Source organism: Pleuronectes platessa, chromosome 3 (assembly GCF_947347685.1).
Source record: "Pleuronectes platessa chromosome 3, fPlePla1.1, whole genome shotgun sequence".
Taxonomy (NCBI): domain Eukaryota; kingdom Metazoa; phylum Chordata; class Actinopteri; order Pleuronectiformes; family Pleuronectidae; genus Pleuronectes; species Pleuronectes platessa.
The window spans coordinates 22881182-22894411 of NC_070628.1; the positions used below are offsets into that span (position 1 = coordinate 22881182).

At 41.9% G+C, this 13230-nt stretch overlaps 1 protein-coding gene across 1 annotated transcript in view; it reads left to right on the plus strand.

Moving 5' to 3' along the window:
• The window catches only part of xylt1 (xylosyltransferase I), an 80487-nt gene extending 67467 nt beyond the window's left edge, over positions 1-13020 (plus strand). Inside the window, exons 10-11 of the mRNA XM_053419462.1 lie at positions 4994-5327; positions 9728-13020. Coding sequence (XP_053275437.1) covers positions 4994-5327; positions 9728-10050 — 657 coding nt within the window. The 3' untranslated portion in view covers positions 10051-13020. The remainder of the gene's footprint in view (positions 1-4993; positions 5328-9727) is intronic.
• The last annotated feature ends 210 nt before the right edge of the window (positions 13021-13230 follow it).

A 13230-nucleotide genomic window follows, 5' to 3' on the forward strand; every position in this document is an offset into this window, starting at 1 on the left:
GCGCGGCGTAGCTGTAACAGCTCCATGCTCTTTGTCAACTTAGCAGATATGACCCGTTACATTAAAGCTATATGCTGGAGTTTGGTAGATAAACCATATGGTCGGCTTAACAATGTGTTTCCTGTCCTCCTTGAGATATAAAGGGAGACAGATATGTCTTTCTCTTCCCTCCACTGCTGCCTCCCAGCTGCCTTTATAGGCCCTTTTACAGCTTGATTTAGTGTAGGACCACTTACAGCTGGCACTGTTAAAATTAGTATTTCACCTCAAGTCAGATTTGACATTGAGAAGTATATTATGTTGCGTTGAATAAATCTCAAACAGTAAAGTGACTGGCTTTGACTGATGGTTTAGTCCTTGCACTACAACATATACACAAGCACATCATGGTAGAGGATGTATACAGGGAGACAATAACAGCTGACATGATGATTTAATCCAATAGAGCAACTTCACAAATTAAAACCTCAAAATTAACAAGAGTGGAATCAAAATGTAGCATGAGACAACACAAATAGCTGTTTTACATGTAATACTTAAAGATGTTCTGTAATTGTGCTAAGCCTTTAAAATGTCAACTGTGTATCATCCCATGGTGACTTCTTAATACTCCCCCATGTTTAGATTTAATTAAAAAAATTAAATAAGTATTAGATTTCCCCTCTCTAAAAAATCTGAAGTCAAAACATTTAAAGTTATTTGACATATTTTATCAACTTACTTAAAACATACTGGCACCTACGTGTTTTCTTATGAACTTAAAAAGAGGGGTTGACCTAGCATGGACAGTTTAAGAGAGAGCTATTTTTTTTTTCTTGTATGTGGCTGTGACTGCTTCCTGTTCCACCTGCAATTCAGAAGGTTCCTGTTTAGAATACAATTTTAAAGTGAAGACATGTTCTGCTCCTCGTTGGAGTGCACGTATAGTCAAAATGTATTGCTAGAAGAAAAGACACTGGAGTTTTTATGAGTGACCCCCAACCCTTTCAAAAGAAAGCTTCTTGGCTATTGAAGCCTCTAAATATGATTTGAGACCCCTACGGAATCCTTAAATCTTTTTTTCTAATATGAAAAAAGTGATCTTTAACTGCTAGCTAACAAATTGAAGAGCACTGACAGACATGGTTACTAGTGATCGGAATTGATTGAGATTTTGAGGAAATGCACTCTTTCATAAAAAAGATTATAATAATATTACTTCAAAGTTTGTAAAGTCGATAAGAAGGTACTGCATGCAGCCAGTTAGTTTAGAATAGATACTCAATTGAAAACGCAGGAAACAGTGGTTTGTAACAACTTATAAAACCAAAATGTGTTCATTTTCCCACGCGTTGATTTTTACTGGCAGAACAAAAAAAGATGTCCTTGAGCGTTAGCAGTGTAAGTAGAAAGACATTTTTTGACAAGCTATCTGCTGCCGGCTGTCGATATGAGGATTTATCCCCCCAAATGCTATGCTTCCTTTATACTATACTTATTTATCTTATTGTCAAACTATTTCTTTTGGTCTGTATTGATGCATCTCTCAAACTCCCAGCTTGCAGCTTCGACTACATGGTTCTGTCTTCTTTTGAAAACATTAGATCCTTGCTACCAGTTCCTTCATCCATGGCTCCACAGTGTATCTTTATTAGGTGGCATCCATCCGTCTTACCCATAATCCCTCAGTAGTGTAAATTATGCCCTGGGGGAGTCTTCTGCTGCGTCTGGTGAACACCTGGGTTTTATTACCCCCCTCACAAAAAGGGCCACTAATAAGTCTCTGAAAAGAGCTTCAAGGGACATTTGTGCCCTGTGGTTTTAATCAGGGTCAGATGCAGACTGGGACTGTCCACGCCACTGCCTGATCAAACTGACCTGTCTTATTGAAGGTGTCAGACTTTCGGCGCCAGCAAGCCAATGACGTAGATGAACGAAAGGTTTGCAAGGTCGCAGTGTCAGAAGGAAGAAATGGAAAAGAGATGGGTTATGAGTCGGGAGCATTTTATGTTCTCTATAATGTCAGACAGGGAATTGAGCAGTCGATGAAACAAGGAATATGAGTAAACGACATGATGAGGCAGTGTTGAAGAAAAATGGGTAGGGGCCACAATGACGTTTGCAGATCAGCATTAGTTCCACAAAACAGTGTTCTTCTAAGTATAGCTATAAGCGAAAGAAGGTCATAAGCCTCAGACTTGTTGAGGGCCTTCAAGGCTTGATTGAGAATTGGTCTTAAGCTAAAGCTCATTGGGTAGCGGCGGCGGCAGCAGCGAGGGACAGGTTGAGTTTGGAGGTCATCGTAAGCTATAGGCAGAGGCTGAAACGGGCCAGAAGTTAATCCCTGTTTGAGCCACTAACGTACTGGAAGAAAGACTTTCTTTTCTTCTATGCTTCCATTGTCACCCATAGATATACCTCAGATTTAATCAAAGAGAGAGTATTAAACTTTGGGAATGTAGCTCAAATGTTCCAGCAAACTTTGAGTCAACAATCCTGCAGACAATTTTTGTGTGGGTATTAGGACCCCAAGCTCTGCATAAGATATAGAATAGATCAATGTACAGCATTTCAAACTTTTTTTGCCGGAATAACTGTCCTCTGTCCAGTATCTCCTTAGGCGCCAGGTCAGCGTCGGTCAACAAATTACGCGTAATGAACCTTACTAACCTGTGTGTCCATAGAATATGTATGTATTGGTGCAGACAGAGGAGAGCCTGTGGACGTTGCCCACTTGTCTGGCCTGAAGCTGTTTTAAATAGTGAAACTTGCATTTTGCCAAATAAATAATACGGGCAAGAACAAGAAGCCGGTCTCGGGTGGGCAGGGGGGGGGGGGGTCATCTCATACCCACAGCATGTGAACACTGTCCAAATCTCCCTCTCAAAACTCTCACTTCAGTCTGCAGACTCTCTTCCAGTGGATTACAGTGAGATTCATCCGTCAATACTCCCTCCATTTCTGTCTCGGGCTTAGAACAAGAGTGCTGCCAATCAATTGGGGATGTAATGTGGTGCCAGCGAGTTAGCCCTGAATAAAGTAATGAGCTCCAGAGGTGCCAGACAAGAGAGTTGATTAGTAATTTAAAGAGAAGAGAACCGAGGTCCACGTGGCAGAAATGGCAGAGGTCAGTCCAATAATTGAGATGAGAGTGAGGTGTCTTTTACGGATAGGCTAAGACACTCACACCCTTTCTCTGTGGGGCTCATTTATTCAACTTGTGTCTATTTATAGTGTACATTGCAATCTCAACTCTCACAGGAGGTAATACAGAATCAGTTCCAGTCAGTCATTGATCGTCCTGCGGGATGAGGCTGTGTTAATCAGCCACCATTGTAAGGAAGAGCGCTTCCTAAAGCCGCCGTTCCTCTCACATTTCTGCCAACACGCCAGCCATCTTTCACTGTCAGTACGTGTGTGTGTGTGTGTGTGTCTGTGTGTTGCCTCCTTCTTTATCACCCTGTCTCCACCATCAATCGCAATCACTCCATATTTCTCATTTTGCATACCGCACGGTTTTGCAAAGCCTGCAATCCGACACACAGAGAGATCACACCTCTTCAGTTACAGTCTACACCACTATGACGACATTAAATTATACTTTTGTTCCTTTCCTGTTCTTGCAATGTACTCTCTCTCTCTCTCTCTCTCTCTCTCTCTCTCTCTCTCTCTCTCTCTCTCCTTTCTGTCTCTCTTTTCTTGCCATACATCTTTGTAGAAACATGTAATCGGTTTTCATTTGTCAAATCATAGGTTTCAATTAGAAATACCCGGCCTGTAATTCTCTGTTTAGTTTAACAAACAAACCAGCAAACTTGTGAACACTTATCGTTTATTTTTAAATCTTACAAGATGTATTATCTTAAACTGGCTCATTGGTCCAGTGTGTTAAAGGCTTTCAGCTATTCCCATGTTCTGCAGCCAGGGGCACCGTAATGTATTTTCCTACTAATTCCACAAACATCTGTGTGAATGTATGCGGAACTCATATCATCGGCTTCACACTTTGCAATCTGAAGATTGTGTCCATTGCTTAACAGACTTCTGAAATACCATATATGAAAACTAAAACCCAGTTCAGTTAATCATTAATCAACGTCCAGCCCGCTGACGATAACAAAGTGACAGTTCACTGTATCACTGTTTGAGGAGGACTCACTAATGACAGGGAATAATTCTGAAGTAGCATTAACACAGGACAAGAGAACAGCCCATTCCAAACCTGCAGTTTAGAACAGGTACTGCAATAGTATTTCATAATTCCCCAAAGTTAGATTTGACTTTGATATTATCTGCTACATGTTTTTTGAACGCTGTTGCAGAGAATACATCTTTCTCAGTTTTTATGGAAGCTTCAAAACCTGATTTTTGTTATTGTTTCCTGCCTCGACTCTCATCTCATCCTGTCACAAAGGCTGTGGTCAGATATCATCACTGCCTTCCTCTGTTTGGATTCATTTTTTTCATTGGTTGTACTCATCCTCACTGTGTACTAGTTTATCTTCAACGCTAATGCTGTTCACACCGGATACTGGTGGCCATTGCCTTCCATCTCTCTTTTTTATTGCTCTGAAATGTGTTCGGAGAGAGCACAGGGGTAGACTTAGTCATAGAGCTTCCTCAGCTTCTCTATCTTCACAGATCATCGAGTAACTATGGACAAATGTGGAGGATGAAACAGTCAGGCCTGTCAGCTTGTGCCTATTATAGGATTATATAACGTCAGAATGGAGGGCTGGGACGCAGTTTGGTGCTGTTTGATGAAAAATGCATGCTGGAGATTATTTCCCTGGATGATTCGGTGTAGATATTGGTTATCTTGAAAGTATGGTGGTGCATGCACAGAGAGGGTTACTTATTTATGATCACTGTGCACAATATGCTCTAAGTAGTAGGAGTGAATTTATAGATATTTATCTCTTGTGCTTTTTTTATGCTTCTCTTCATGTCTCTGTTCTTACCCCATTCTGTCACTCACTCTTTTTCTTCATGCTCTCTCTCTCCACCCTGTCAGATCGGTGCGGAGTGGGATGCCAAAGAGCGCATGTTCAGGAACTTTGGCGGCTTAATGGGGCCCATGGATGAGACGGTGGGCATGCAGAAGTGGAGCAAAGGGCCCAACGTCACCGTCACGGTCGTGTGGATCGACCCCACCAACGTCATCGCCGCCACCTACGACATTCTGATCGACGCCAGCGCAGAGTTCACCCACTACCGCCCACCGCTGAACCAGCCCCTGCGGCCGGGAGTGTGGAGCGTGCGCATCCTGCACCACTGGAGCCCCGTGGCCGAGATGAAGTTCCTCATCGCCCCGCTGTCCCATCACAAACACCAGCCCATACGACAAGGTGAGAGAGAGAGAGAGTTAAATAGCGCCTGCGGTTGCCATGAGGCTTATTTGTACCTCAAACTCGCCATTTGTCTCATCTTAAGCATAATACAAAATTACTATTGATTGTGTTATTTGTATAGACAGCCCAGCGGACATATTGCACTGTGATAACAAGCACATAAGGTGTCACCCTTAAGGACAAACATTTAACCACACATCTAACTTCAGTGGAAGCTCAGTGCTGCAAATGGATCTGAACTGTGCAATATTTGGGAAGCTTGTAACATTCACTTGTGGTTGACAGTTTCATTTGTGCTTCCAGTTTTTGTTAATTATTACATAAGTCCCTCTACATGTCAGAAAGTGATTAATCTCTATAAACAGATCATGTGAATATATGGAAACTGTAGATGAGGGACAAGAGTTTGTGGTTGGAAGCCTTCTGGTTTCTGATTCTAGTTTGACCAATCACATTTGAGCAGGCTTTGGTTGTCCGCAGGTAAACAGTCCATGTGGAGAGCAAAATGTGGAACACATTGACTGAAATGCATCGTTACCGTCTTTTTAATTTATCGGTATTCACATGCATGATAGTTGTTAATAGAGATTAGCCAAAATTTCGTCTGGACTCAAAACGATATGTGTGGAGACACTAGTGGGACGTGGCCTTGCATATCTGCTGCCAACGCCAGAAGCCCCAGAGGCTAATTTGTTGTCAGACGATTGCTGATTGGTTTTGAGATTTACTCACAAAATCTGCCTCTACGGTGCGACCGTTTCAATTGGTTTCCAGTTGAATTGGTTTCCAGTAGAGTTTTCTAAAACAAGTTCATGGTGCCCTGTATTGGGTGAAGTGTTTGAGTCCACAAAACGTCAGTTTCAGGGTTAAACAGCGTTGCAGCCAGATCCAATACAATTTAATTATGTGGTGACCATTTCTCAAACGTAAAGAAAACAACTGAATTTAATTTTTTTGGACTCGAAACAGCAATTTAAATTTTTCTGTGAACTATCCCTTTAGGTTTTTTCATATGGAGAAATCCAAAACGGTTGACCCTATGTAAGAGTAGGCCCTGCAAGGTGTATAACAGTTTGAAACACTAGGCATTATGAGCCATGTTCAACCTATTAATGTAGGTCTTTTATAAATTCGGTTTTAAATTTTCTCTCTGATATTAAACCAGTATTAATGTTAATCATTGATAACTTACTTTACAACTAAAAAAAACACCACTAAGTGTACACTGCTGCATCTCTTTAAGTTACATTTTTTAAATTTGTAGTGGATAACATTTTGATTATTTACTACAGTTGTGTGGTCTTCCACCGCTGTGTGTACACAGTATGTGCACACTCAAATCAAAGTGAGATTTGAATTCACAACCTTGAAAATTACAAGCTTTAAAAGCATCATATTTGTTGTTCATTATTGCAGAATGGAGGCCTCCATGTGGCCACTTAATGGACAGGCTCAATTTAGCTTCGATTCCCAGTAACTGTCTCCCTTAGATCAGTGGTTTGTGTTCAGGATGTTGAAATTGAAAACACAGAGCTCGACTGTGGCTTGTGTTGAGTGAGAGGAAGTTCATATTCAGTTTACATTCAAAGTCTTTATTGAGCAGCCAGAGAAACCTTGCATTCACTGCGAGGTAACAATTTCCAGTTTAGGTAGACGACACAAACACACACACAGACACACAAACACCAGAGCCTTGTGTTTGCAGTGATGCCCTTTCTAATCAAGCCTCTGGGCCTCTGCAGACCCGGGTTGTTTGTCAAAAAGTCACCCCTAATAACCCAGCGAGCTGCTCATACATACTAAACAGAGTGTTAAACAACAGAGCACTTAGCCCTCCAAAAACAATGACACAATTAAGTCAATCAGGCAGCATGGATAAGGGGCAGGATTGCATTGTTCTCGACCGTAAGCAGCCAGTTTGCTCCCAACGCACATGAGAGTTGAGGCGGCTGCTCCGGCATAATTACGTCTTTCTCTCTTTAATAAACTCCCTGAGCTGTTTTAATGTCGATGAGAGGCAACAAATAAAGTTTGGGCTCTTTGTCTCTAACCGGAGTCTCAGTGGGGCTGAGAATCATAAGTAATGGGTGTTTAGTAACGTTTGCATTACAGTTATTCTTTTGCTTCTCATTAACGTCTGGCTGTTGAGATTTGCCTCTTATGTATGTGTGTGTGTGTATGTGTGTGTGTGTGTGTGTGTCAGAACAACACATTTCCAGCAGCGTTGTAGCTCAGTTATTAGATCGGCTCTGTCACACACACTCAGCCGCCTGTTTGATTGGTGCCTCTGTCGAACAGTAAGGCAGCAGCTCAGTCTCAAATCCTGCGTCTCTGAAGGTTATAATGGGATGTTTTCTTTGAAAGAGAGGTGGAGTAAGAGTTAAAACCTGAATGTTATAAACTTCATCTAAGAAAAAGATTGTTTATGGTAGAAGTGAAGAAGTTCTTTTACTCGTGTTAAAGTACCACAGTGTAAAACTGACTTCCTTTAAAATTTGATTGTAAGTGTTATCAATATTCCTTGACCTGCTTTGTCAAAAAACTAGAGCTGTGAAAAATAACGCGTTAACGCGTTATGATTAAATTACAGGATTAATTCGTTTTTTTTTTTTAACGCATTTAACGCATGCGCAGAAGGACCTTCCAATTCCGCCGCCTCTGCACTAGTTGCCGCTCTAATGCAGTCAGACGGCAGCTGCCATTCAAACAAACAAACAACATGGATAATTCTGATGAACCTGAGGACCTTCTGGACGGGAAGATCGTGTTCCAAAAAAACAAAGATCGAACATTCAGTAAAACCAAGGTGATATGCACATGGCATGTGTTGGTTGGCGAGGGGCGTTCAAGTGGAATGCGCCAAACCAGACTCACTCGCAGGACACATTGTGCAAAAGAAGCGGTCAGCTTTACTGTCAGAGAATTTGAACAAGTTAGTTTGCCTCACCAACTGGCTAAAGACCGAGTAGCTAAGAGGGCCTTTAGAGGCATTAGATTGTATCATGGTGTGGTTAATGGTTGTGTGACAAAAAATATAAAAAATGTCAACCATCCTATGGCTAAGAAGCTCAAATAATTTCTGTTTGATTTTTAAAAAAAAAGTTTTATTCAACCACACAATGGCTAAGGAGCCTGAATATTGTTTAGGATGAAGATTATATTAATGTTCCATATGGAAAAGCAATGATAACTGCTGAAGAACTGCTGAGTTGCAGCACAAAAGAAAAGTTAAATGTCATAAATCTTGTTTTCACAAAAATATTCCGAGAAAATCGGTAATGTGATTAATCATGATTAATCCATAGAAACCTGTGATTAATTTGATTAAAAATTTCAATCATTTCACAGCCCTACAAAAAACACTCTGTATATAGAGTAGATGCTGCTGTATTAGTCGGTCAGAGGCTTAAGGACTAGCTACAGTTACACTGTGTTTTAAAATGACACAAATAGACGATTCTTGTGTTACATGTACCCCGGCAGAATATGACCACTAATGACCGCTTGTGGCCACAGGGACCACAGCTCTTTCTTTGTGCGTGCGTGGCTCAGCGGCTCCATCCAACCGCCTATAATTCACTGGCATGTCTGGCACTAGACTTCCCTCCTACATGCAGTGCAAGTTAAACTTTATGGCATGGCCCTCCACCAGCATTGGCAGCAGCAGACACATGCACGCTCACACATGCACACAGACACACTCATTTCCATACATAAATTGTGCAGAAATGACTCGACAGAAAGAAATTCATGACACACACTTCTCCTACAGTGCTAGGTTTGGCATGAGTTGAACAGGCGGAGGAGCACCTCACGTCTGACGGCATCTTTCTGTCACCAGAGCATGAAAAGCACTGATGTCTGCAAACATGTGGGTGTGAGGGGTTTGGGTTCCACTGCCATACTTAGAAGGCATGGCTGGAGCCCCAGTTAGAGGAGCTGTGAGGAATTTACAGCTCCACTGGAGCTCAGGGCGGAGAAGGTGTTTCAAGGAGAAGTTATGTCTGCGTTTTCTGTCTTCCTGCACAGCTTGACCGTCATGGGAAGAAAGAATGAGTGTGCGTCTGGGTATTTCTGACTGTTTCCAAAAAGTCAGCATTGCAGTGACCCGACAAACCACATTACACAAGCCTGGGCTGTAGGGAGTCCAGTCAAACCAAAAAAAAATCAATCGAAGCAAATTAGCTTCCAGTTAAAGCTTCTCAGATAATAATCAAGCAAATCACGTTTATGACTTGTTATCTCATGACTCCTTTTTTCTCTTTTGTCCCTTTCTCTGCAACCTTTTCCCACTCTGCAATCCTCTTGCTCTGTCTGACCACTGATCGTCAACTCTCCACACATCACCGTCTCCTCCTCGCTGCTCTCTTTCTTTCTTCCTTCCCACGTTTCCCCAGAGGAAACTGTGAAGCTCCACAACGGGCCAGCGAAGAACAGCTACATGGAGCAGAGTTTCCACGGCCTCAACCCGGTGCTCAACATCCCTGTCAGCCCGGGCCACGTGGAGCAGGCCAAGAGGAACGCGGCGCTGACCGGGCCAGAGCTCGAGCATTGGTTGGACAGCCTGGTGGGCGAGCTGTGGGAGGCGGCCGACGTCTGTGCCGTGGGCCCCACGGCCTGTCCTGTCATGCAGACCTGCTCCAAGATCCCCTGGAGCTCCCTGAGTCCGGACCCCAAATCCCAGCTCGGAGCACCGCACGCAGACGGGCGTATCAGGTAGCAGTGAGGCCTCCAGCTGGACGGGAGGCCACGGCACAGGAGTTTCACTGTTGATTTTTATTTATTTAAGGGGTTTGTTGCAAGCCAGGGAAGGAAAATTGCTCTTCCTCTGTCTCGGGGGGGTTAAAGAAAACTAAAGGAACGGTGCATGTTTTTGTTGGGGAGGTTGGTGAGGGTGTCTGGACAGAAGGTAAAGAGAGAATGGTTTTCAGATCCTCCCGGGGGGGTTGCTCCTTTTAGGGGATTATGCTGGCTTTGCTATTTCAGTTTCTCAGTGTATTTATTTTTCTTCTCATGGCTGAGTTTTACTGTGATCAAACGTTGCAATTTTCAAGCGTCTATTCTGCTGCTGAATGAGTTATGAAGTCAGCTTTTAAAGCCCTGCACGGGGCACAGCGGTCATGTGAGTGTGGATTGTCGACACTGGTAGCAGACTAAGATCTGCTGCAATAAGGCCTTAGCTGTAAAACCTGTTTGAGGAGGACGCCTGGTACTGCATTAAACGTGCCTCCTCCATGTTCAGGTCAGCAGAAACAAATCTGGGCGTTCAGATGAGCCCTAACAAGTCAAAAAGTTTGTTTTGATACGACTCACACACAGCACCATTGGCGAAACTTTGAACAACAAATATTTTAGCGTGATTAAAGCCACTTTCTTTCAAACCTCTGAGTTTCTGATAGTCAAGTTACTCGGTTTGTAAATCAGTCGAATAAATTTGCAACAGCAGCACAACGTCAGTGCCTGATCAGGACGTGGAACTGTCGTGGCTGAGCTCACCATCTGCTGCTGCCACATTTCCTACATGTGGAATAAAAAAGAGAGAAATGCAAATACAGAGGCCTTCAGAGCATAATTACAACTATCTGGATAGAAATGTAATGTAGGTCTAAATTCATAAATGCTTGATTTGTGGCTGTTGTACATTAGTATTTTAAGACGTAACTTTGCCATAGCTTAGTTTTCTTTAATAAAACCCAGATGTGGTGACAGGCAGAGGACGAAGAGATTATTATTTTGTTCGTTTTAGATTTTTTTTTTTTTGTTTTTTACCAAACTGCCTCAAACTTGAAAAACACATTAATCTCAAGCTGACCTTAAAATTCTCATCCTTATATTCATAATTTTTTACTTTTTTTCCAGTCAATTCAATGACTTTATGTTGTACATAGTTATACAAGAAGTCTCAAAAATTGTGTGGGAATGGGGGAGGGGGGGGGGGGGTTGAGTCCATGAGTCATGAGTCACTATTTATTTATAAGTTTATATTAATACTGATATTTTTAGTCAGTGACTAAATAACTGCGACGCTGCCTTGGCAGCATGATAAATATTTTTTTGTAAAGAAAAGCCGCCTTTATTTACAAAGGCCAACACCCCAAACTTATACTGTACCTTTTTATGGCCCGCACCTGTGTGTCAGTCAGTGTTGTCCTGTCTAAATAGATCTCCTCGTCTTGGTTTCTTACAAGGCCAAGTGCATCACACGAAAGCCACCCTGACCTCTGGGGTCAAAGGTCAGCTGCCTAACAACCTCACCAAACAGCGAAGGTGAAAAAAAAAAGAAATAGAGAAACACTCCTCACGAGCGAACACATAGGACAACGTCTGGCTCGAAGGAGAACCTGCTGTTATTTGGTGTTTTACGGTTTGAGAATGATAGTGAGCCGTAGTGCTCTTCATGCTGTGACAATAATGTACAAATTCAAGTGAGCATTATTGTGTCTTGATTGCAAAATGCATAATTCATCAAATCGGGTCTGAGGCACCTTTACATCTACATTTTAAGAACCTTTTTTGCCATCAAGACAATCTCTGGACACATGACACAGTTCACTCTGGGGGAGCCACTGTACCACAACACATCCTGAACATGAGGTACGGTCGCACATTTGTCTTACTTTGAAATAAGTTTCGTCTGAAGCCAATTTGGATTTCAATCTGTGATTGTCAACATTGTTTAGCCACCACTCAAGCTAAGTGAGTGTTTCTGCTCCCGCTAATTAGGAGACATTACTGTTCATTAATGTCAAGTTCACCTTGCCTCAGTGTCGGAGGTGTCTATTATAATCGCCGTCGCTCCTTCCCTCTCCAATCGACACTGTTTCTGGGCTTTGGTTGTAAAGAACTACTTTTATTTTCCACTGGCCGGCCGCTGCTGCCATCTTTTGACTTAAAGTGCCACCGTGCTCCGAGTAATTACTTCACACAATACATATGACGATGTAAGTTCAATGACAGTTTTGGAAAAAAGGTGAATTAAGATGATAAATGTTACTCAATGTGAAAGTCCTATTTTGTAACAAAATGAATAACAAATGAAGAAGATGTACATAGGTATTTTGTATTGAGATATTGTTTAAAGCCGTATTGTACATGTAAATACAGATGTGGTAAAAATGACATGGAATTATTAAAGACTTTTTAAAATGTCGATAATTGGGCACAAATGAATAGATGGTGTTTATTGATCAAAGTACATAACCTGTTTCAGTGTTTTCTGGACAACAGCCTTGTCCTGTTTCCCTCTCAGAGAAAATCACATGCCAGATTGTTGTTGTTCTTGCTGGAATGTATTGTTGAGCAACTGTTGCACAAATTTCTCTGACTGATGTTTCCCCCCCCCCCCCCCTGCTATTATCTTTTTATTTTTATTTTTTTCTGGGGAGGCTCTGTGTGCCTTAGCTGACTTTTAGAACCTTCTCTGCCCATAAAAAAAAAAATCCTGATTTTGCTATTTGTTTTTTGACGTTATATGAAGAATACCGCGGGTCTGTCCAGTGATTCACTGGTACTCCAACACCAAAAAGATGTCTGCTGTTGTATAAATATCATCAGGCCTTCTGTCTTTATCGGCTTTTATTCTTTTTCTTTCTTTTCTCGTCCCTCTGTGGGATTTGTTTTGTTGTACTTGACTGGCTGGTTTTACTTTTCTCTGACTGCTTTTTGGAAATAAAATTCTATGGAAAATCTACTCATGTGAACTCGTGTGCTCCAGCTGTAGTTTATGTTAACAACATGAAACCTTCCGTCTCTCCAAGTAACTTTGCAGATACATCCCACGTCCATTTAACTGTGAATATACTACTGTGAAAACAGTATATTTTCATCCGCTCATATAATTTCCGTGATATTTATATATAATGTGGAGGGATAATAAGTTTGTTTGCTTGTAGTTGGATTT